Genomic DNA, 23468 nt, shown 5'->3' with positions numbered 1-23468 from the left:
ACAGTGTAACTAGCCAGTTTTATTGATTCGACGAACCGTTAGCAGTATGCGGAAAAATCCACGTGTAGTATACTTTTTTTTGTAATTTAAAATAGCCCTTGTTATGTTTCGGATAAGTGATACAACAATTTGCCCGACAAAATTACTCTGTACTACAGTAGCTTAAGATTCGATTTAATTTCCTTTCCACGCACTAACGCTGCGCATGCTGCATTCAGTTTGATTAAACTCCTCTATCCTAAAAACAAAGAATCTCGTTTTCCCTGTTAAAGAATAACATCCTATTTACTAAAACATAAATATTGTACAAAAGCGTAACTCTCTCTCTCTCTCACTCCCTCTCTCTTTCTTTCAATTTTGCTTTATATATATATATATATATATATAAATATATATATATATATATATATATATATATATATATATATATATATATATATATATATATATATATATATATATATATATATACATATATATATATATATATATATATATATATATATATATATATATATATATATATATATATATATATATATATATATATATATATACATATATATATATGTATATATATATATATATATATATATATATATATATATATATATATATATATATATATATCCTCTCTCTGTTTGCCTCTCTCTCTCTCTCTCTTTCTCACGCTCTCTCTCTCCATCTCCCTCTTGCTCTCTATCTCTGTGTCTATCTCTCTATTTTTCTATATCTGTACCTGGACCGTGTATATTATTCACGAAATGCTGCATGCGAACATCATCCGGCTATGCCGTGACCGATCCACACATTTTGGCTGCATGTAAGGGCGTGCGCAGGTTAACATTTTCTTTTTTATTTTGGTGATATTTCTGTATCTAGTCACTGTATCTAACTATCTACACAAAATTGAACAATGCGCGATGTTTTTTAATCCACTCTGGCACTTCCTACATATGGTGTGAAGTAACAAACCCGTCTTTCGATCATACGTGGTATTGCGCGCGACCTAGAATTGCTTCTTTACAAAACATCCTGCAAAACCATGGTTTGCGAGCTAGTTAAGCCCTGCGTGCCCCTCCACCAGCGAACTATCTGGAACGAGCCTGAGGCTGGTGGCCTGATCGCAATCAGCGCAAACACACACACACACACACACACACACACACACACACACACACACACACACACACACACATACACACACCCAGCCTAACCCGTTTCATTTTTTTCCGCTGTGAGTGATTCTGGAATAAAATTCATCCAAAAAAGTGAGGCAATTAAAATGGTGCTTATCATTTTGTGGGGAATATTTACAAAAGATCAACAACAACAACGGCAATACGTAACCGGAATAATATAGTAAGACAAAATAAGACAACAAATACAAAGCAAAACAATACAACAAAAAACGCAAATAACGAAATTAAAAAAAAAACAAGCGGAGCTACAAAGCGGAAAACAGTGAACAGATAAAGCACTACACAGTGTGGAATATGTTAGGCAAGGTTCTCGGGAGCCTTGTTGTAAGATAGCACTCTGTTTACACCAGTCTGTTTATACTCGGTACACAGATGCATCTTCGATGCTGCGCTGTGCCGCCCCAAAATGGTTAATCGCGCTGACCGCAATCCCGCTATCTACAATACGCGCGCGGACGGAGGCGTCGGGGTTCTGCCTGCAACGTGCGGCTCAACGCCTGCAGCCGCGTGAGGTAATCAGGCTTCCGTACCCTTTTACCCCATGGTCAAAAGATCATACATAATACTGAGCCGTTCGCACAAAACCCTGATCGGTTGCCTTAACAATGCGCACTAGACGCACCGCGCGGAATGTAGGCTCTGGAAGCAGCCGAAAAATGTTCTCGATCCTGCCCGGAAACGATAGCGCACCCTAATCAACAGCGACAAAAGGTTCAGCAAAAACTATTGAACCACCAATTACTACCAGGGACAGTTTACCGCCATCTCACTATCGCTAAAACCCAATTGGACAGATTGATAAACACAGAACGGGGGGGGGGGGGGGGGGGAAGCAAATGCGAACTAAAAGCTAAGATTAACAAGCAAGCGAATAGAGACGAAAGCGCTACACTGGTTTGCGATTATGGATGTTAGCACACGAAGCATATTGCAATCACTGGTAGCCGAGCTACGGAGGTGCGGCGGTCAGAGGATACCGTAGCAGTACTTGCGTTCGGCATACAGTCGAAACACCGGATTGTCCGCAATGTAGGCTTCCAGTATCAGGGACGACACAGAAGCGTGAGTGAGTAGTGGAGATTTTGCATTAATACCTGAACTGGCCAACGTTGCCCGGCGCTCGTGATGTAGCTGTCCATTTATCGGTTTACCATCCGTTGGGTTTTCTGGAGGAGAGGGTTAGAGAGAAAGGTTAGATTATAATGTTTTGTTATTTCTCTCACACATTCCACATTCACACATTTCGTTTCTTACCGCAGTCCCAGGCAGTGTGTGCCAACGGTTCCAGCTTCGGTTCCGTCGTCATCGTTTGCTGCTTCGAGGCCTCATCCTTGACGCAGCGTATAAGGAACATGGTGCTAGCACCGAACAGCGGTGGAATACCGGCCAGAATGAAGGGCAGTTTGTACGAACCGGTCTGATCATACAGCATGCCCGCAACTGGCGGTCCAAGCGTCAGGGGCAGTGAGCACATCCCGAGCAGAAATCCGATCGCTTGCGTTGCGCCGCGCGGTCCACAGATATCGTACGCGATCGGTCCTAGCAGTGAGATGAAGCACCCATCGAACAGACCCATCGCCAGGGCAATGGCCAGCAGCAGCGGGAACGAACCGGTCGCCGGTAAACACATCGTCAGCGTACCGATCAGCACGAACGACATTTGCTGCAGCAGCACTCTGTTTACGCGTGGCATATCAGCAATGAATCCGAACAGCAGTCGTCCTAATCCGGACGTGATGCCAATGCACATTACAGGCAGATTTTCGCCCTTCCCCGGGAAATTGTCCTGCACAAACTTTCCCATATGAACGTACGGCACAAAGTACCCGAACAGTGCGATGGGGATCGAAACCGCCCAGATGATGTATCGCTTCTTCTTCCAGTTGTCAAAGTTGATGAATGAACGGAGGAACGTGTTGACGGCCGAGCGGCCCGGTTTTACCTTCGGCGGTGGTGGCGGAGGTTGTAGTGGTTTGTACAGCATTGCACAGAATATCACAAAGCTCGAGATGACGGCCAGTATGCGGAAGGACGTTTTCAGCCCGGTATGTTCGACCAGATAGTCGAGACAGATGGGCATGATGGCGGTGAACACGCTCGAGCCTGCCGTTACAATGCCATTCACCAGCCCTAGGTAGCGCTTGAAATAGTGACCGAGAATAGCGAGGGACGGAGTATAAGCCAGTGCCGCTCCCAACCCAAACATGATACCGTACGTGAAATACAGTGCGGTAACGTTATCCGTGAAGAAGGACGACAGGAACATGCCGCTGCATGTTAGCAGCCCACCAATGAAGGTTGTTCGCCGCAGCCCAATCTTGTCCGTCAGGATACCGGATACGGGGGATAGCAGAAAGGTCGTGCCGATCGTCAACGAACCGACGAGTGCTGGAAACGAGAAAAGGGATTAGTGTGTAAATCAAGAATAAAACATGGTACAAACAAATAAATAAACCATATCCGTAAGCTTTCCCGGAGCCTTCCACCATAACCCCAATTGGGTCTGTTTGCTGCACCCGTGAAGAAATGAAGCCAAATCAACATAATTGAGCGGCAAACGCTTCTATAGAAAGAGGAAGAGAGATCATGTTTGTCCAAAAAACGCACACACTGCAGCTCAAACAACCTTCGGTACGCTTTGAACCTAGAACCCACACTCCGCGGCATATGAACTTAATTGCTCTCAATAACAATAACAACAACCATGCGGTTCACCCGCTCCAGCGCCTAGTTCTGTATTATTATCATGGCTATCACTTCCTCCTTTGTTGTACGTTCCACTGAACCACTAAGATCGCTGACATCGAACAAGTTCGCTTTCGTTAAGTTTCGTTAATTTGAAGCATGTGTACTTCAAACAAATGGCTCCAGCGCCTAGTTCTGTATCATTATCATGGCTCACTTCCTCCTTTGTTGTACGTTCCACTGAACCACTAAGATCGCTGACATCGAACAAGTTCGCTTTCGTTAAGATTCGTTAATTTGAAGCATGTGTACTTCAAACAAATGGCTCCAGCGCCTAGTTCTGTATCATTATCATGGCTCACTTCCTCCATTGTGGTACGTTCCACTGAACCACTAAGATCGTTGACATCGAATAAGTTCGCTTTCGTTAAGTTTAGTTAATTTGAAGCATTTTTACTTCAAACAAATGGCTGCCACGTAGCAGTGGGTCATCAACTTTTGGGAATGATTTTCTTTTGCCGCTGAGACCAAATTTCCTCAACTTCTGATCCAACCAAAAAGACATGCCTTGAGCATCGTGTGCATAACAAGTTCGTTGAAGCATCTCCAACTCACAGAATGCGGAATGAAGAAATTATGTTATGATTTATTGATATTGTAATTGGATTTAACGTTCAGGAACCGACCGACAAAGCACAACGACAAATGTACGGATTCTTTTTGCGCGTGTGTCTCTTCGTTCCAACCATAGTATGTCCCGGAGGGCTCGTCACTTTGTACGAATTAGTGACATTTCCACCGTTTTCCATACGACCAGACGGAAATGAAACATAATCCGCACCACCAGTACCGGCCGGGACGCCAGTATCGGTTGATTTAACCATTCGGGTCGGGTCACTGGTGGGAGAAAAGGTGTAAAATGAGCTATGTAATATGTATTCTTGCAGCAAATGATTATTCTGTGCAAGAGTGGCTTCATCTAGCAGCGAGCTCACACCAGATAGCGCATATAGCCAATGTGCTGTTGTGGTTTTTGGATGTTGTTACTTCAACTTCCAACACTTTCGACTCTAGAAGCCATATAACTAGAGTGGAAATACACATTGAAACTGTTTGGCCGCATGCAAGCAGGTAAACAAAACGGGCGGACAGTGCATCAACGGTGAGCTATAAATATGGTACAACCCCATACAACTTTGTGGCCACGGTGGTCGATAGACACAACAATGTATGATGAAGCCGGTGGGACACTGTCCCAGGTTCAAAACGGCGTAACGAAACGGAAGTGATTACAAGATATTCTTGCCACGTTTAAAAATCCATTCGCATTGGCAGGTGCGTACAGCAAATACATGTCATGCGTCTTGCGCAATTGTTGAAATATTGTTTAAATAGCTAAGATAAAGTTGGAACGCTTTTTTTTGGAAGTGGAATTTAAATGGATACACCTAACGGCGTAATGTTTCGGAGCGAGAGGTATTCTTCCTCCTTATCATACAACGTTTAGGGAAACATTGTGTTGCTTTTCCTATTTCAAACCAGAACCACCCATTCAACATCCCGCTCAATCGTCAACTGAACTGTTAGCAGCAGAACGCCCATTGCAACGCCCCACTCTATCCACCACATTCCAATACAGAACTACCAGACACCTTGCTGGCATGTAGGAAGTGCAGCTCGTGATATAAATTGTTTAAACCACGTGACTAAATACGCAATACAGTGGCTGTGGCAGTATCTGTTGTTCCACGCAATGAATTATTTAAAAGATCAAACATGTTTAGGGCAACCGGCTCAAAACAAATACCGGACTGCGTGGTGGTTAAACGTTTGCCAGTGCGCTTTTTTTTTGCTTTTTGCACAAGGTTGCAAGAGGTTGTTTTGCAATCGCTTAGCAAAAGTTGTTATACGCAAAGGGCGCAGCACGCGGTGCGTGCTTAGGTCGCGGTAACGAAGCGGTAGGCGCAGTGACATTTCCATTGCCATTTAAGGGGTGTTTTCTTTAAAAACAATCTGAAAATCGCTTCATTTTTTTTGTTGCAGACTATATTGTGGGGTTTCCATGTTTTTGTAACCGGCAGCTGGCTCGGTGATGCTTTTGATTTTCCTGCCTTTTTTGCAGCGATGTTTATTCCGGCGCGCACGAATGTAATGAAACGAAACTAACCAGCTTCGATGTTTTAAAATATTATGACCTGTTAATGAAAATTAAAGGAACCAAATTTAGACAATTGTTAAAGTGACTCGGGTATGCCATCAGGCATGTCTATCGATACCATCATCGAAGCGTATACGCTAAGTCAGAAGGAAAAATCGATCAATCGAATAATCTTTCAATTGAACTGTCGCACGTACGGGGCGATGAGGATGCTCTCATCTGATCAATCGAAATGAAAAAGCGAGAAGAGATATGGGTTTGGTTGTTAGTTTTTTTTCTTTCTCATTCTTTATTTGTTGCACAACATCAATACAAGGGGTGAAGGTTGCGTTATTAAACGGTATGAGACGTAGAAGCGTGCTAATAGATATGGAGTTTAGGCAGATGGCATGAAAAGTCGTTGTTGAAAGTTGGAAAAAGTTGAAAGCCGAATACATCCGCCTTGAATGTATCGATCAAGGCATCATAAGTTCTAAACTCTATAGAGCTCAGTTTTTGTAGTTCCTTTGTTTCGAAGAACACAAATACTTTAGACACACACGATTAACGAACGTCAATGGCGAATGATGACGTCGACAGCAGCAAGCCCCAATCGTACCATGATTGACACTTGTCAAGAAATTCCTAGCTTTTCCTCTGCTCGTTATTTTCACCACAAATGGAACGAATCTGCGTACACAACATTATGGCACCTTATGGCAGCCATTAAAAACTGCGTCAACCTTTTTTATGCCTTCAAGATCATTGTAGAAAAATGGTAAAATTGTGCGAAAATTTGTCAACCATGGAGAGTACACAACGGTTTGTTGATTGAAGTGCTCGTAACATGCTTGCTCGTACATACTCACCGTCTCTCTCATCTCTACCCACTCCCTGGGTTAGCCCAACGACCCCAACGTGAGACGCAAAATCGAGAGGAATCTATTTTTATTATCGGTTTGCAAGGGTTTTTCTTGTCTGTTTGCTTGTCTGCACTTATACGCTAGGTGGACAGCGGAAATGGACTCACCGTAGGCGAGAAGTAGATGTCTTTCTTCTTTTTGAAACATTGATTTTGTTTGCTTTGCCGAGTCGTGTTCCCGGTTGCGCGTTATGATGCGCGACGCTAAGAATTATTTTTTGGGGGCTCGCTCTCTTCACACATTCTTGGTGTACGCGGTATTTATTATGCGCTGTGACAAACAGGTAATCGCCGGGTTGGAGATAAAAGGTAGGATCGGATTTTTTTACGCCTGAACGATGCTTCTTACTCTAACTCTCTCTTATCTAGTCGAATAAAGCGCATATCCCTAGTCTAGATCCGTGTCTCGTTAAGTGCATTGTTTTGTGGGGGTCAAATTTCGCACTCACGTAGTCGCTCTTTAAATGGCCGATTGAAAATTGACTACAAAATCAACAATGATGATCGATCACTGTCAATCAAGCCAACATCAACATCGTCACCGCCCTTCGAAGCCCTTGACGCGGTCGTCTAGCTAAAGCTTCCAAATTGTTAATCTTCCCCCTGTAGCTGGCAGTATTCAAAGTGGCCGCGTGTGCCTTCCACCAGACCACTCGAGCGATAATCTCGTATCTACTACACATTCTACAGGTCTCGTTTGTATGAGATAACAATCGGACGGAGAGACCAACCGGTGCAATAATCGTAATGTAACCAACAGTAAGTGCAGGATGTGTCCTCCTCCTTGGCAACACACAATCACATCTGGAGTGCGCGTGAAGTGGGCGACAGCACAAAAAAAAAGTTGTTTACACCATACCTGGCTCAAAGTCTCTCCTCCCCTTTAGGGAGATGTGCCTACCAGGTGAGTGTGGTTGCGTGTGTAAGTGTGTGTGCGCGCATATTTGTTTTAATTTGATGCGAATTATATTTGCATAAAATTTTGCGCACCAACAGCAATATTTCTCCCGCTTGGATGAGCTGAGAGGTGGGAGAGCCGCCGGGGAACAAGCTTTTGCAAAGGCTTGCGCTTTAATGCCTGTTACAAACGGAGCCATAAAATAGTGATCTTGCCCCTGGTGAGCCGGTGTGCAAACTGAGTAGCCGTAAAGATAATCTGTCACTCAATTCATCCGTGGCTGGTCATTAAGACGGTTCAATTCAAACAAATTATCCCTAGTAACTGCACTAAACGGGAGGTCATTTTTCCCAGCCAAAACTTACCCCGCCGTTTCGGTCGTTCAACTGGTCCAGTATTTATGAAAGTGTTACAACGACCTACCCGTCGTCTCGGGTTGGTTCCCTTCGAGACAGGCCTGTCCCTATCGCCCCAAGACCCATTGTGTAATGATGGAATAATCAGCAGTTTACCTCCTCAGAAGAACCTCAAACCATTGCACGCGCCAACTGCCGTCTTATCATCAGCACAAACGACACAAAGGCAGCAACCAATCTGTCTGAAGTGAAGTTTTTGTTTATTTGGGTTTCGAGCACATACCAAAACTGCCTAGACACTGCCGGAATGCATGACAGACACACACAGGTCATGTCATTTGTCCATAAACAGTCGCTCAGAGACACAAAAACACGTCCCACAAATTAGTTAACGTTAATCAGACTCAAAGAATACGCAACGGAAGCAGATTCGGCAAGTCGTTGAAATCATTGCATCAGCAACGGTTCACCTTTCAAAGCGAAACAAAACAAAACAACAAAAAACAGTGAATTGTGCGCGAAATTCCCCCATCCCCTTTCCCCTACTAACCTTGCCCTTGCCAACTTTCCAACTGGTACGATCACGCCATCACGGCGCGCCAAACACACAGACGACAAGTGGTTATTTTCGCTACGCTATGTGCGTTACAGGCACACGGTCCCTTACCAGCCGCACAAACCACACATATTTAACCAATGCGTCATTTTATAAACAAACCATCGGTATTGGCAGTAGCTTTTCCTTCATAACTTGAAGTTCCCAAACCGATACCGTGGTAACGAATAACGTGGCTACACATGAATCACCATCCGCCTCCATTGCACTGACCACGTGGTCCAGAACTCGTTGGCCAGCTGCACTTACCTGCTTTGCTGGATGCTTCATTGTCTCCGACCGCCTGTAGCTGCTTCTGAAGGCTCAGGTACACTACGCTGTACGTGTTGATCACACCGAACAGGACACCGTTGCAGAGGAATGCACCGATCATCACCAGCCAGGCCCGAGTGCCACCGTCTGGCGGTTCGTGCACTGCGTGAGCATCGGCCTCCAGCAACGGTACGATCACCTTCTTGCCATCCTTCCCGAGGGCGGCGTGACCACCGTTCAGCTGCGCGTGATGCCCATTCGTGGCCGCTACTACTCCTTTCACGATCACGGGCGTTACACTATCTTTGACGATTCTCGAGTTCTCGGTCATTGTGCGGGGAGAACAAGGTTCACTGTGCCTTTAACGAGTCTGTTTTCCACAACTATCGATCGGTCACAATCGCCTTGATCGTAATCAACTGTCCGTGGCAGATCAAGATCGGGACACTTGACCTGGCAACAGCCACGGTTATCACAATCACTCTCACTGCACTTCCTGCGATCACGCACTTGACGACACTGGGACGACGGATGGAACCGTCCTGCGATGGGACCTTTGGGACATTATCACCACAATCAGTTCCGATTTCGATCGTTTCCGTCACGTCGCCGTTTCTCGACACGCAAAAAGCGATAGGAGTTGGGATGCGAAGGAAGCAGCAGCAGATGGTCCTCCGCCGTTAACCGCAACGACGACGACCAGAGCGCAAATGAAGCGACGGTGCCGTTATGCGATCGGAGCATGTCCCGGCAGCAGCTTTAAATAGAAGTAGAAGAAAGTAGAATCTCAGCTCGGTCGCTCGCATGCCACTACCGATGTGCGCGTACGCGGTGTCGTGACATCTCGGTCACTCGATTGACCGTCTAACATAGCCGCAAAGGGAATGGGGAGATCTCCCCTCCTCGAGGAGCGGTTGTGAGTTCACTCGCGTATGTGTGTGAGCGCTTTTGCTTGGTTGAGTTACTACAGCGCAGTACACATGCGCAAACAGGAACGCACACGCGGTCGGTCGGTTACATTCGTCTTGCCGAAGGAAGTTAGCATGGTGGGCGTAGAACGTAAACCATCGTACGCATGCAGTGCAAACGCAACAGTTGTCCAGTGGGGTTGGGAGTGAGTTCCACCACCGGTAAGCAAATGATAAGTGTAGGGAGTGTACCGAATAATTGCAAATGATCGAGTATCTTGTTATTTGTGAAGTAAATCTAAACCCTTACCAACTAAACAAAACGTATAACAAACATTTAAAAGAGTTGTTTTTTACAAAAATACTAGATAACTTCTTCTTAAAACTTATCATACGAAACCCCTGAGCAGAACTAAATCTTCTGCAGAGTGCTTCAAATTCTACTTCTACTCCTGACCAAATCTATTGCAAAAAAGAAAGAGTGCGTTAAACGCATAGAATTCGTCACAGGGAGGGTTTCTCTACTTTGAGTTAAATTTGCTCTCGTCTGATAAACACAAATACGCACACCTTCCCATGCATCTTTATCTTTTTTTCTCACAGTGCAAACCAACACTTGAGTAACAGCAAACTCGTCCGAACGACGCCCTTTGCCGGCCATGTTTTGCCGAGGTCATGTTTCTTATATTCGTTTTGTTTATGTTTAGGTTATCCGCCATACCGTTCCAAGTCCCGGCAGAGGTGTATTGAATCCAAAGTAGGTAACCGCTAACTGAGAGGAAAAATTTGTTAAAAAATGCACATTTACTATGAATTTCTCTTCGTAAGATTCCGCATGTTTCATGTTTTGACATTTATGTAGTTTTTAACTACCCCAGTTAGAGAGAATCACCCCAGTTAGCGAACTTCCAATTACAAAGCACTCCAGTAAAACACATCGCGGTCATCTAATGTATTTTTAAACCACCGGTGCTGAGGAAGCGAGTGAGTCAAAAATTGGAACTAATCATGTTTCTTCGGCACATTTATATCTTCTTCTTTTTCTATTTGGCGTAACGTCCAACACGGTCTATAAAGGCTTTCGAGACTTAGTTAGTACCACGCTGCCGGGTAATCAGACCTTGCCACTAGAGGGATGGTTCATATGAGGCTTGAACCCATGACGGGCATCTTAGTCACCACAAGATGACTTTACCACAGGACCTCCCTTGGCCCATATATATGCAATAGCGAAATATTTCCATTCTGACAATGAATAAGCACTTATTTGTTTGAGCTTCATTCTGACATACAATTTTTTTTTGTGACATGCAACGCATTTCTTGCCCGAGGCCATTGTTTTTGTTCAACCTTGAACGTGAGACGCAAACCGTCCAAGATCTGCTTACTTGCCCTAACAGACGCTTATCGTGACGTATAAATCATTTTGTAAACCGCGAGCGCAACACTTAACTCATACCAATAATCTCCACCACGCAAGATATCTTGCGCCCCGCTTGCGCACCACGGAAACTTTCAACGTGAACGATACTGCATGTGGAGTTAGTAGTAAGTAGCGCGAGAACATCCTATCTGCCTACTTGGATCAATCAACGTATGGTTTAAATCGATATTTTAGAAGTTTAGTTTAGGGGGAATTACCAAATCGTACCCATTATCTAGCAGGGCACGGCATTGAAGCAACTTGAATCCGTTACCGTTAAACTATGCACGTCACCGATTTGAATCTGTTTTCCTGTGTGCCGGGTCGTTTCGACCACGTTTTGCGGAAAAAGGGTAACGTCATTCCGTTTTGTTTACGTTCTCACACACTTACACACTGCATGAAGGGGGGGGGGGGGGGGGCGCTCTTGTTCACAACTTCACGTACTACATCACACCATCGGTCTTATCGTCTTTCAAAACGAGCCCCTCTCTCCTCGTCAGGGGGATGGTTCGGATATTATGCAAGCGGCCGGCGCCTCACACTGAAAGACAACCTGTGCATGTATGTATGCGAGGTTTCATTCAACACTACTCGCGTGCTATTATTATCGATCGGGCTGGTCACGTACACAGGAAACACTTTCACGCGGTTCCCCTATATTTTGGGTGGGCGGGGTGGCGTCAACTTTTCCGAATTGATTGGTTACACAGAAGAAGCCAATGAAAAACGCTTCACTTATACAAATGCCACACTACTCATTCACACACACACACACCCACAGTCGGATATCGATGCGTTGGCGTGTTTCTTAGTTGCGCAAAACCGGGAAGCTTCTATTTTTATGTCCAGAATCACGTGTAGTGGGGTCCCCTTGCCGTACGCGTACGATGGCGCTGATGTGCCAGTGACCGTGAAAATCAACCGAATGAAGAACTAGTGTTGCTCACCCTGCAAACGCACCAGTGCATGAGAAACCTGGTATAGAATGAAACACCATATACGATAACGTCCATCACCGTTCGAGAGCTACGTGGACAGCGTTTTATCACACCTAAAAAAGCGTCAAATATCGGCCCTTTGCGAAAGTCTTCGATACTCATTACGCACCGAGCGGGAATTCCTACGCCAAACCACGATCGTTGTTAATCTTATCGCGCGATAATCTTATCACCAGCGAAACGTACAGCGAACACCCGGCGTTGGGTCAGCTTGTCGCATTTCGGGGCGGAAATTCATTGGAGTTTGGTGCGTGTTTCGTTCCTTGGGCCGATTGAGTGCACGGGACGCGCTGTCCACGTGTCGGGAGCGATAAGATACAACTGCACGGCCTGCTGCCACCATTTGCTTGACATTCAACACACTGCTGTTCAAACTACGCTACCAACGCACACTACACACACACACACCGACCATTGGATACGGTGGGTTTCCCTTCAACCATTTGATTTCCTTAGCAACCGCTCCAAGAGCGGGACAAACAACATTTAGCCATCGCAGTGAAAACTCGTCACCACCGTCAACTAAAGCAACTCGATGAAAAAAAACGCGACATTTAATGATACTTCAGCACGTCCTACTAACACAAACGAACCCGGATTTCACGATACCGTGAACGAGGAGGTTTCACATTTGACCCCTAACGTTGATGTGCCACTAACAGAAAACTGATGTAACATTCGCTTCCGATTGAATCAGCTGGTCCAAATGCGGGGTTGAAGCGACCGGAGGCTTTTGCTGCATAAAAGCTGCGCATTCCACGTGATGACAAACACAGGGAGGGGGGGGGGGGGGGGATATGTCGCCCGAGTGCCTCAATTGGGTTTTCACACTTCTATGAACTAGTCCCGCCCGCACACATACACACACTCACTAACAATCCGAAAGACACTGAACCCGTTACGGCGCTGTGCGCTACTATTTCCGAACCGAAAAGTGATCTCTCCAAACGACACACGGGTACGACTAGTCCGTCGCATTTGACGTCAATTTCGCTCTGGGTTTCGGGGCGCTTTCTAGGCTTCTTCTCTTTCCATCCCTCTGGCTCTAGGTCTATTGAACCACCATTTAGCGACATAATAGTACGCGACCACTTGTGAATCAATTCGTACGCGCTAATTTGCTCACAAAAGCATAGATCGTATGCTAGCGGGCGGTGGTGGCGTCGGCAAAACACTTTGAAACGAGTTGGAACAGTTGATGGTGGAAGATGCAATAAAACTGCCGAGAGATTGAGGGACGCTATTTTTCATCACTGTTAGATTGACGAGATTAGAATTTAACACTTTTAGCGAAGACAAATGCACGTGGTTGGTGGGTCAACACTTTATCACGCTGACATGAGTGTGGGCCAATGTAGTTATTTGCCAACCGATAGAAATGATCAATCATGATACTTTTGTTCGTTCAGTATAAACTACGGACATTACAGGCGATGGTACATTATGCCTGCTTAACTAATAGTGACTAATACTACAGAATACATAATGCTTCAATTGCGTCAATGTATTGATTAGAAACAATTAACAAGCTCGGGTTTTATTGACGCGAAAAAATAAAGAATATTAACCATACTTCCAGCACACAAGTAAGATCCAACCCAATTTAATGCACTAAGGACCTAACGACCGATCGAACGACCTCTCTCCTTCTTTACTCTACTGGAGTTACACCAGCTTTCTTAAAGTTGCCAGCAATGTTCTTCACAACAGGCGTCAGTTCACCCAGCTGCTTCGTAATATCTTCCGCATTTGCCTTGGCTTCTTCCGTGGTGGAGCTTTCCGTACTTAGTAACTTCAGTACCAGATCTTAATAAGGAAATATTCGTTAGTATTACAGCACTTTAACATTCATAAAGTACATCCTACATACCATGGTAGTTGTTGAATACTTTTGAGTCGTCAGTGCTCAGCACCGTCTGCAGGAAGGTTAAAATAGCGGACACGTGCCGACCGGAAGCGTGCAGCATGGTTTGCGTTGAGATAGTAAAGATAATCAGTACGGCCAGATGAAGTACCAGGGCCGGATCGGTACAGTTGGTCAGCTGCTCCAGCAGACCATGCTTGTGGCAGAGAATTAGGTTTCTGAAATTGTAACGCACCGATAAGAATTGAAGCATTCCTTAAACTCTGCCGAAGATAGTTCCACTAGAACGGGTAGCACACATCGCAGCACGACTAATTTAACTTAATTAATGTTCAATTTAGCAACATAAGTCAACCCGAACTGCTGCCATCGATGATGTATCGAAACATCCGTGGGATCGGTGAGTGGCACAAATTAAAATTCGTTGTCTACACTTAATTGAACCTAATCGACGACGGCCGGTTTCCGACACAAGCACCCTCCTCTCCTCCGTGTACGTACCTATCCTTTTTTTTGTCGATCTTTTTCAGCATCATGCTGCACGCCTGCATCGTCTTTTCTGTTTTGTCGAGGAAATCTTCGACCGTTTCGCTGGCGGACAGCGCTTTGCAGAGCGTCTGCAGGTGGGACCGATATTCCGGCCCACTGTCGTTCGCAATCTTGGTCCGCTGTTCAGTAGTGAGTGGTGCGTTAAAGTTAGTGTTTAGATTACACTCGGACGCAACATACAGGCACAACTCATTGCATGCATCCGTGCCGAACGTTTTCAGCAGATACTTGAGCAGCTGTCCCTGCACGTCGGCAGGGAACAGTTTCAATCCCTTCTCGTACAGCCGGATGTCGTTGTATAGTGTGTTGAGCTTCTCCTGAATGCTGGCATGAGTTTGGCGACGGTTTTGATTGTTCTTCTGGAGTGATTGCTCGTACAGCTCGTGCGCTTTAACCAGTGCCTGTTTGCTTAAAATTCTATTACAAAAGAGAGATCAGTTGAAAGTTCATCATCGAATGTGGCAATCGTTAATACTTACGGGAAGTAATGATTTGCCACGTCCTTTGCCAACATCTCCAGTCCTTCAGGCTCGAGCGTCTTTTCCACCACCTTGGCGATCTCCTTGGCTGTGATAAGCTCAATGTGTGGATCCTTTCCGCCCTTCTTGTTGCTCGCATTCGTCTGTATCTCTCCGCCATCGTCCGAATCCGACACATTGCCCCGGGTTCCTCGGGCATGCTTTTTCGTCGATTTTGTCTTCGTCTCGCGACCCTGGGCACCGCCACCACCCTTCCCAGTAGATGCCTTCTTGCGTCGCTCCTCTCGCTTGTCAGCCTTTTCCTCTTCCATTACACCGTGATCCACCTCCTGATGCTTTATTGACTTCTCTGCTATATACTTTTGATAGCTACCACTTTCAACCGCACGCTTCGCATGCTCGTTCACCAGCTCTAGACAACCTTTAACACACTCGTCCATGAAGTTCACCGTCAGAACGACCATCCCGAAGACGTACGTTTGTTTGCGTATTGTCGGCGTTAAGATGTGCGTAAGGATCTCTTCAATGTTATCGTCGCTTAAAGACGACGGTAGTATGGTTGAAATGTCCAGGTACGAGTTGCTCGTTACGCACATATCCATCGAGTCTTTCACCTGATCGATTAACCGATTACCGATAATGCAATTCTTCAACTGTACCAGCTTCTCATCTGGCAGCTGCGCCTGCACAAACGAACGCACGTCCGAAACACCCAGCTTTGTAACGGTCTCGTACATGATGTGGCCATTCTGCTTGAAATAATCTTTCACCCACTGCGCCTGCATGCGCTGGTACACGTGTGGTATGTACTGACCGGCCGGCGATTGAACCGTAACCGAGCCGAGCGAAGACATTTCATTCAGCGACATGTACAGTATGCGTGCCGGCACATCCGTCAAATTGAGAATGACAGAAATCGGAGTGGGTTTCGTAATCGCTGCCAACGCTCCACGGATTTTTGCTTTGTTCCGTGCGATGTACGATTGTGTGAAAAAGATGTGCGCATTCGTTGGATCCTGCTTGGCAAAGATGACCTTGTGCAGATTGGCCAGCACGATTTTGTTCAGAATGAAATCGGTCGGAAGATCGTACGTGGTAGTGAGCTGTCCAATGTGGATTTCACCGTACTGCACCAGTTTCTGGTTGATTTCCGATGCCACTCGTTGCAAGTAGGACGTCTCAATGAGCTGGCCAAGCAGGAGATGCAAATTAGGATCCTTCTCGACCAGCCGCTTGGCCGTATACTCAATCTTTCCGAAGTCGACATTGAGCACCCTCGCCAGCTCAATTAAGTTCACCCGACCGCCACGCACGTACAGTTCATCTTTCACCTCCTGCTTGAGGTGATCTTGCGTGAGGTACTCCTTGCCATCGTTCGTGTAGATTACGTCGATGAGCCCTTTTTCAATCAACAATCTCACAATTTCGATGCAATTTCTCTCCGATAATCTGCCACAGACGGGAAAGAGTAGAAGAACGGATTGTTACAAACTAGTGCCACATCAAACATCCGGATGGGTAGTTTACCTTTGAAGTCCTGTGGAAAGCTGTGCCTTCTGGAAATCGGCAGCCAAGCGTTTTATTTCATCCCAATCAGCCATGTTGCAAGATTGGAAATAGCTGGCACACGAGGAAAAAACGCACTTGCGGTTGGCTTAGTGGAAAGTGATTCTTGCAAAAGATTCGATTTTCCACACGTAATCCAAAACAGAGTGGAAAGAGAACCGCAGAAATATTTGTTCCACATATACAGACGAACGTCAAAGGTGTGTTGATCTGTTGTCAATGAATTAATTTGTCACAACAAATACAGTGCTGCCAGATTACCTGTAGATTCTATTATTGAAAATTTTGTCATCTTTTTTTCGTAAATAAACGAAGTGTTTGAACACATTTTAACTTATTTTTTATGTTTTTAAACAAAACAAAACAAGGTTGACGTTATCGCTCTATGGCTATTTGAACGGTCAGAAAAATTGCCCCAAACATTCGTTCGTTTATAGTGTTGGCAACACTGCCGTACAATTGTTCACGAATTTTGCGCGGCAAATCATCAGTTTTCATTTGTTGTTCTGGACGCAATCCTACTTGCAAGCCAAAAAAATGGACAAAAAAGTGAAGCAAGAGCCTGAAAGTCATTCGGATGTGAAGCAGTCGAGAATAGAGAACCTAGAAACATTGGGACCGTACATTTTGGAACAGGATAACGCTAAAAACTTCGTATACGTTTCCGACATCCCACAGCTGTGCAAGGATGAACCGTGTATGCTTGGTGTCGATGAAGCCGGCCGTGGACCAGTGCTCGGTATGGAGCAAAGGAATCTGTTAAATTTTCCTGAATTGAATAACTTTCTATGTTTCTACTACAGGCCCTATGGTGTACGGAATCGCTTTCTGTCCGCTATCGAAAAAAGATATTCTTAAACAGCTTGGATTTGCCGATTCAAAGCAACTGACGGAGGAAAAACGTGATCAAATATTCGATGAAATGAACCGCAAGGATTTTGCGAAGACAGCCCTCGGATGGGCCGTCGAGGCCATATCGCCCAATGTGATCTCGATGTGCATGCTTAGAAGAACGAAGCATTCGCTCAACGAAGTGTCAATGGACTCTGCTATCGGGTTGATCAACTCGGCAATTGACGCGGGCGTTCACATTGCGGAGGTATACGTGGATACGGTAGGACCGCCGGAAAAGTATCAAGCCAAGCTGAAAGCCATCTTTCCTAAGTTCAAAATCACCGTAGCCAAGAAAGCCGACAGCACGTACCCAATCGTATCGGCGGCAAGTATTGCAGCGAAGGTGACGCGCGATCACGCTCTGAAGGTGTGGAAATTTCGTGAACGACCGAACGAAGAAGTGACCTCTTTCGGAAGCGGGTATCCGGGCGACCCGACTACGAAAAAGTTTTTGGGCGAAATTGATCTGGTGTTTGGATTTCCACGATTGGTAAGGTTTAGCTGGTCCACTGCGGGGAATGCCCTGGAGAAGAAGGCATATGATATGGAATTCGAGGATGAGACAGACGCCAAGGATGCCGAGAAAGCGTCGTATGGCAGTGAGAAGCTGTCCAAGTATTTTGCAACATCGAAAAACGAAAACAGAAAGCGACACGAATACTTTCGGGAACGTTGTTTGGAGCATGTAGCGGATATTTAGAAAGAATAAAGTTGGTCGTATAACATAATTCCATCCGTTCAATTGACATTCAATTTATCTGCTTTCAGTCGAATGTAGCGAAGTAGAAGCACATATGTTATACGAACATCAAACGAAGCGTAAACTATGGCGTAAACTGAATTTTAGCCATACAACCCTATAATCTTTTGACGAAAAGTTTACGCTATCCCATACAAATCCAGCGTAATCTTTTTGAGTTCACGCCTCGTGCGACGACCGTATTACGTGCTTAGACTGTTCAGATCGCCGCATCCGACGGGATACTTACAGCACGAACCATAAATTGTTTTCGAATACACTTTAATCAACTGGCCGAATGGCGAAGTTCACAAACTTAGGTATTTATATCAATGTTTTATTCATATGTGTACAGAATAGTTGTACAAATACCGGTACAGCAAAAAGAGATAAACTCTCTTTTGCGTTGTACATTCCAGCACGGCGAGAAAGATCTAACCGAAGAGACCTGAAGGAAAGAGAAGTAAGAAACGATGACGGGGGGTCAGAACAGTTCAATGAGACAGGATGCGTCTTTTAACTTACCGAATCCCATGTCATCATCGGATTCCTCTGGTTCTTCTTCCTTCTTCTCCTCCTTCTTTTCGGCGGCAGCCGGGGCAGCACCAGCACCACCAGCGGCAGCAGCTGGGGCACCACCACCGGATCCCACACCTGAGCCGATGCTCGTGATCAGGCTCTTGACATCAATGCCTTCCAGGGCCTTTGCGAACAGACCAGGCCAGTATGGCTCGATGTCAACGTTGGCGGCCTTCAGGATGGTTGCGATCTTCTCGTCCTGCAAGAGAGAAAGGATGACACGAATCGTTAGATAAAAAACGCGATGTAAACATATAGTACAACCGAAACCATAACCTAAAAAAACATCCAGCCAGCGGCAGTGTGCTATGTGGCAATAAAGGTTTCACGAAAGTGCTTGACGCTTTATGTCTCAATAGGACATGTTGTTAAACTGTTTAATGAATTTCATTACTCAGCATGCTCTTTAACATACATCAGCAGAGTTCAAACAACGCTCTCAAACATTCTAAGCACATCACGAGCACACACATACCGCCGGGTTGATACAGCATCTAACCCCCGAGAAGAACTCGCCTACTTACCGTCACGGCAACATCATCATCGACCAGAATCAGTGCCGAGTAAACACAGGCTAGTTCAGCTTTGTTAAGAGCCATTTTTCAGGGAGGTTCTTTTCAATAAAACCGTGCAAGTCGTCAAAAATTGACCTTAGCTCGGGAGAGAACACTGCACAGTTTCACGACAAATCACAAAAGAGGAAGTTTACGGGACTGGTTCCGCTAGGTCCCCCCACTCATGGTTTTTGACAGTTCAACAAGAAAATTCGAACCGCCATCTTTCAAGCAAGATAGAAGGTGTATTTATGAATCATGTATTTCGGTAATTTAGTACTGTATTACAGATTATGTAGTTTCTTAACATATACTATTGAGTCTTGGATGTAGTGTGAGTGAACATTCAATTTTTGAACTGCAAATATACTAGATTTAAAAATTTCAACCTGTTCGGAATGCCCATCCCTACACATTTCTCTTGACAGCTTTGCAAGAAACTACTGCAATGCGTTGTACAATCAAACAAGTCGGAAAAGCAACATAATTTGTGCCCAAATCGCCTTTGGCAATATGAAAAGATGATTCATGTTTATGTTAAAATAAACGACTCAAAAACTTTTATTTAAATTTATTTCATAGAAATTTGTATAGTTTTCCAAACAATTCGTATCATTTTCCTGCATTTCCTGGCGGGGTTGGTGTCTCTGCTAGACGCCAAGATAGCTTGGGTCATCTGTCAATGGGGGAAAAGAAAACGAAAAACAACCCTTGTACGTAAAAACAAATCGCATTCCATTGTAGAATATTGTAATTTATTACTGTGAATACGACACCAAATCGCTTAACAATAGTATTTGTTCAATCTACAAACCTAGAAGCATTCGCATACGGGTGGATTTAACCATCCATCGTGAGCAGATCCCATCGCACGCAAGATGAGTTTCTCGAGTGATGAGGTAAACTTCCTGGTTTACCGCTATTTGCAAGAGTCTGGTAGGTTATACTGTGTACAAACAACAGATTTGTCCTTACGTTGTGACGCTACTTTTCCTTTCCCATGCACTATTGTAGGGTTTTCTCATTCCGCGTACACGTTCGGCATCGAATCGCATATTTCACAAAGCAACATCAATGGAGCGCTGGTGCCACCGGCAGCACTGCTTAGCATTCTGCAGAAAGGGTTGCAGTACACGGAAGCCGAAATCAGTATAGGAGAGGACGGTACCGAGCAACGGTTGGGCGAAAGCTTAAGCCTCATCGATGCGGTGATGCCGGAAGTGGTCGCCAATCGGCAAAATATGCAAAATCAGCAAAAGCAGGCCACGAAAACGGAACCACCCGAGACGAACGGTACGACCGAGGAACCGGCCCCTCCACCACCGACTACGACGACCACTGCTACTACCACGCCGGCACCAGTAGAGACGATGGAAGTGGATCAAAGCATTGAAATACCCGCCTCGAAGGCTACGGTTCTGCGCGGTCACGAGAGTGAGGTGTTCATTTGCGCCTGGAACCCCAGCACGGACCTGCTGGCCAGTGGATCCGGGGACAGTACGGCACGAATTTGGGACATGTCGGACAATCCCGCCAATCCGAACCAGCTCGTACTGCGCCATTGCATTCAGAAGGGTGGCACGGAGGTGCCGAGTAATAAGGACGTTACGTCACTCGATTGGAACTGCGACGGTACACTGCTGGCGACGGGCTCGTACGATGGATATGCCCGCATTTGGCGTACCGATGGTCTGCTAGCCAGTACGCTTGGTCAGCATAAAGGACCGATTTTTGCACTTAAGTGGAACAAACGGGGTAACTACATCCTCTCGGCGGGTGTGGACAAAACGACCATCATCTGGGATGCGGCTACTGGTCAGTGTACGCAGCAGTTCAGCTTCCATTCGGCGCCAGCACTGGATGTAGATTGGCAATCGAATCAGTCCTTTGCCAGTTGTAGCACGGATCAGTGCATTCACGTGTGCAAGCTTGGTGTGGACAAGCCGATCAAATCGTTCCAAGGACACACGGTAAATACTGACGCAATTTCACGCTGGAGTGTATCATCACCATTTTGTTATGCATTTTCCAGAATGAGGTGAACGCCATCAAATGGGATCCTCAGGGACAACTACTAGCCTCCTGCTCGGACGATATGACATTGAAGATTTGGTCGATGAAGCAGGACACCTGTGTGCACGATCTTCAGGTGAACTATTTCTTATAGCTATACACTCCAACTAGAGGTGGGCATTTCGGTTCTTTTAAGTGAACGTGAATGAACTGAGTCGTTTATCACAACCAACGTGAACCTGATCTCGGTTCTTTCGTTCATTTACGAATAGCAATACCTGTAAATCGGTAGACTATTCGAAAATCGATAGAACTACAAATTATTCAGTAGCTCTGGTCACCTGAACAGCAGTTCAATATTGGCAAAATGTCATATGACGCTAGAACGCATTGCGCAGTTTAAAATCGACCGCTTCTTGATTTGCATATAAATTTGCCGATATTCAAAGTTTTTTTTCATAATTTTTTAAACGTTCATAATTTTTTGTTTCAATTTATCAAAAGAATCAAAGCGTTCTATTCTTGTGAACCAGATCATTAATATTTTCAAATGAACTGGATTTTCATTGTCATACCTCTAATTCCAACACGTATAATTTACATATCTTTCCATCCCTCCAGGCTCATTCGAAAGAGATATACACTATTAAATGGTCACCCACGGGTACGGGCACGCAGAATCCCAACATGAACCTCATCTTGGCGAGTGCGTCCTTCGATTCTACCGTTCGCTTGTGGGACGTAGAGCGGGGCGTTTGCATCCACACGCTCACAAAACATACGGAACCGGTGTACTCGGTTGCGTTCAGCCCAGACGGCAAATTTCTTGCCTCGGGTAGCTTCGACAAGTGCGTCCACATCTGGAGCACCCAGAGCGGTCAGCTGGTGCACAGCTACAAGGGAACGGGTGGCATTTTCGAGGTATGTTGGAACTCGCGCGGCAGCAAGGTTGGCGCCAGTGCCAGTGACGGCAGCGTGTTCGTGCTGGATCTGCGGAAGTTATGAGCGACGGCAGCGACGGCGTGCGCAGCAACCGGGACCGGATCGGTACCCGGACCTCCACCGCCGCTGCTGACTGCAGCTGAGAAAAAATCCTAACAATCATTTACTGGCGCCCGGCGAGGGCATCCCAAGTGAGAATCTGCACCGATACTCGTGGAATGTTCCGGAAAGGCGCTTCACTCCGTTATACATTTACCATGCTCTCCACGCTATATAACGACGGAAAGTATGGGCTCTATCGTGGCATGGTGTGTGCGTATTACAAGATTAGTACACTTAGACTATAGTCTAAGAGACAGAGACGAGCTCGCTACTTGAGTTAGATCGATTTTAGCATTTATTTTATTTGAAGACATATTATCGTAAAATCGCGTCGACGAAATGTGACGGTAGTATGGAAAAAGGTAGACGACATCCACAGTGGATTGAGATGAATCAAGAATTAAGGGTGAATATTCAAAACAATTACTATTCGCTAAACAGAAAATACGAGCAAACTAGTGATAGGAAGTTCGAATTATTTGGAACAAAGCTGACCTAGTTTTTTGATAAAGAGAAAATGGAAAGGATAATGTAGCTTCAATGAATCTACGTTCACTACTCAACAACATCCTACCTTTAGTTTTTATTGCATCCTTCATACGAAGATGATGCAGAACGGCTTTTCCTATTCACTAGTGCACTCTAGTACATTTAGTGTTCGCGTACGAGAAGAAAGGAAGATAAAAGATTGCATTTTCGTCGTGCTCAAAATCCGTTTTATGAAAGCAACAATAAACATGTCCGCTGTAAATGCCTTCAAAAAGTGTTGCGTTCTGGAATGTACGGA

At 45.3% G+C, this 23468-nt stretch overlaps 5 protein-coding genes across 13 annotated transcripts; 2 read left to right on the top strand and 3 right to left on the bottom strand.

Annotated features, from left to right (window-relative positions):
- Positions 1–722: 722 nt before the first annotated feature.
- LOC1278222 (monocarboxylate transporter 10) lies at positions 723–13063 on the bottom strand. Of its 8 annotated transcripts, none has more exons than XM_061653214.1 (5): positions 12350–13063; positions 9066–9825; positions 2457–3590; positions 2297–2368; positions 723–1247 (listed from the first exon to the last, which is right to left on the bottom strand). In XM_061653214.1, exons 2-5 carry the CDS (start codon positions 9397–9399, stop codon positions 1213–1215), a joined length of 1575 nt encoding a protein of 524 aa, XP_061509198.1. In that variant the 5' UTR covers positions 9400–9825; positions 12350–13063; the 3' UTR covers positions 723–1212. The 8 variants fall into 8 exon arrangements, with proteins under 8 accessions (XP_061509198.1, XP_061509199.1, XP_061509200.1 ...); XM_061653215.1 differs by having other exon boundaries at positions 11628–13034; XM_061653216.1 differs by having other exon boundaries at positions 12510–12941.
- Positions 13064–13905: 842 nt separating this feature from the next.
- Positions 13906–16962, bottom strand: LOC1278223 (E3 UFM1-protein ligase 1 homolog). Its single transcript, XM_317778.4, has 5 exons — positions 16820–16962; positions 15293–16741; positions 14766–15230; positions 14271–14482; positions 13906–14206 (listed from the first exon to the last, which is right to left on the bottom strand). The coding sequence occupies exons 1-5, from the start codon at positions 16891–16893 to the stop codon at positions 14052–14054; spliced, it is 2355 nt and encodes a 784-aa protein (XP_317778.4). The 5' UTR covers positions 16894–16962; the 3' UTR covers positions 13906–14051.
- A 158-nt stretch (positions 16963–17120) lies between these two features.
- Positions 17121–18480, top strand: LOC1278224 (ribonuclease H2 subunit A). Its single transcript, XM_317779.4, has 2 exons — positions 17121–17597; positions 17662–18480. Exons 1-2 carry the CDS (start codon positions 17396–17398, stop codon positions 18450–18452), a joined length of 993 nt encoding a protein of 330 aa, XP_317779.4. The 5' UTR covers positions 17121–17395; the 3' UTR covers positions 18453–18480.
- Positions 18481–18807: 327 nt separating this feature from the next.
- Positions 18808–19831, bottom strand: LOC1278225 (large ribosomal subunit protein P1). The gene is made up of 3 exons (XM_317780.5): positions 19595–19831; positions 19017–19269; positions 18808–18939 (listed from the first exon to the last, which is right to left on the bottom strand). Exons 1-3 carry the CDS (start codon positions 19667–19669, stop codon positions 18926–18928), a joined length of 342 nt encoding a protein of 113 aa, XP_317780.4. The 5' UTR covers positions 19670–19831; the 3' UTR covers positions 18808–18925.
- A 414-nt stretch (positions 19832–20245) lies between these two features.
- On the top strand, positions 20246–23444 carry LOC1278226 (F-box-like/WD repeat-containing protein TBL1X). 2 transcript variants are annotated; one of them, XM_061653224.1, is made up of 5 exons: positions 20246–20337; positions 20437–20560; positions 20639–21594; positions 21657–21773; positions 22259–23444. In XM_061653224.1, the coding sequence occupies exons 2-5, from the start codon at positions 20503–20505 to the stop codon at positions 22640–22642; spliced, it is 1515 nt and encodes a 504-aa protein (XP_061509208.1). In that variant the 5' UTR covers positions 20246–20337; positions 20437–20502; the 3' UTR covers positions 22643–23444. The 2 variants fall into 2 exon arrangements, with proteins under 2 accessions (XP_061509208.1, XP_317781.4); XM_317781.5 differs by having other exon boundaries at positions 20261–20560.
- The last annotated feature ends 24 nt before the right edge of the window (positions 23445–23468 follow it).

This window comes from Anopheles gambiae, chromosome 3, assembly GCF_943734735.2.
Source record: "Anopheles gambiae chromosome 3, idAnoGambNW_F1_1, whole genome shotgun sequence".
Lineage (NCBI taxonomy): Eukaryota > Metazoa > Arthropoda > Insecta > Diptera > Culicidae > Anopheles > Anopheles gambiae.
The sequence above is the reverse complement of the archived record's forward strand: the minus strand, read 5'-3'. Positions and strand labels throughout refer to the sequence as shown.

Bases quoted from the DNA above. Each gene is read 5' to 3' on its own strand.
- LOC1278226 (XM_061653224.1), top strand. From the start codon at position 20,503: ATGAGTTTCTCGAGTGATGAGGTAAACTTCCTGGTTTACCGCTATTTG. The intron at 20,561-20,638 runs GTAGGTTATACT...GCACTATTGTAG, and splicing joins CCGCTATTTGCAAGAGTCTG to GGTTTTCTCATTCCGCGTAC. The intron at 21,774-22,258 runs GTGAACTATTTC...CCATCCCTCCAG, and splicing joins CCTGTGTGCACGATCTTCAG to GCTCATTCGAAAGAGATATA.
- LOC1278222 (XM_061653212.1), bottom strand. From the start codon at position 9,399: ATGACCGAGAACTCGAGAATCGTCAAAGATAGTGTAACGCCCGTGATC. The intron at 3,591-9,065 runs GTAAGTGCAGCT...TCTCGTTTCCAG, and splicing joins TGAAGCATCCAGCAAAGCAG to CACTCGTCGGTTCGTTGACG. The intron at 2,369-2,456 runs GTAAGAAACGAA...CCTCTCCTCCAG, and splicing joins ACACACTGCCTGGGACTGCG to AAAACCCAACGGATGGTAAA.
- LOC1278224 (XM_317779.4), top strand. From the start codon at position 17,396: ATGGACAAAAAAGTGAAGCAAGAGCCTGAAAGTCATTCGGATGTGAAG. The intron at 17,598-17,661 runs GTATGGAGCAAA...TTTCTACTACAG, and splicing joins CGGCCGTGGACCAGTGCTCG to GCCCTATGGTGTACGGAATC.
- LOC1278225 (XM_317780.5), bottom strand. From the start codon at position 19,669: ATGGCTCTTAACAAAGCTGAACTAGCCTGTGTTTACTCGGCACTGATT. The intron at 19,270-19,594 runs GTAAGTAGGCGA...TCTCTCTTGCAG, and splicing joins ATGATGATGTTGCCGTGACG to GACGAGAAGATCGCAACCAT.
- LOC1278223 (XM_317778.4), bottom strand. From the start codon at position 16,893: ATGGCTGATTGGGATGAAATAAAACGCTTGGCTGCCGATTTCCAGAAG. The intron at 15,231-15,292 runs GTAAGTATTAAC...CTTTTGTAATAG, and splicing joins GTGGCAAATCATTACTTCCC to AATTTTAAGCAAACAGGCAC. The intron at 14,207-14,270 runs GTATGTAGGATG...TTCCTTATTAAG, and splicing joins AGTATTCAACAACTACCATG to ATCTGGTACTGAAGTTACTA.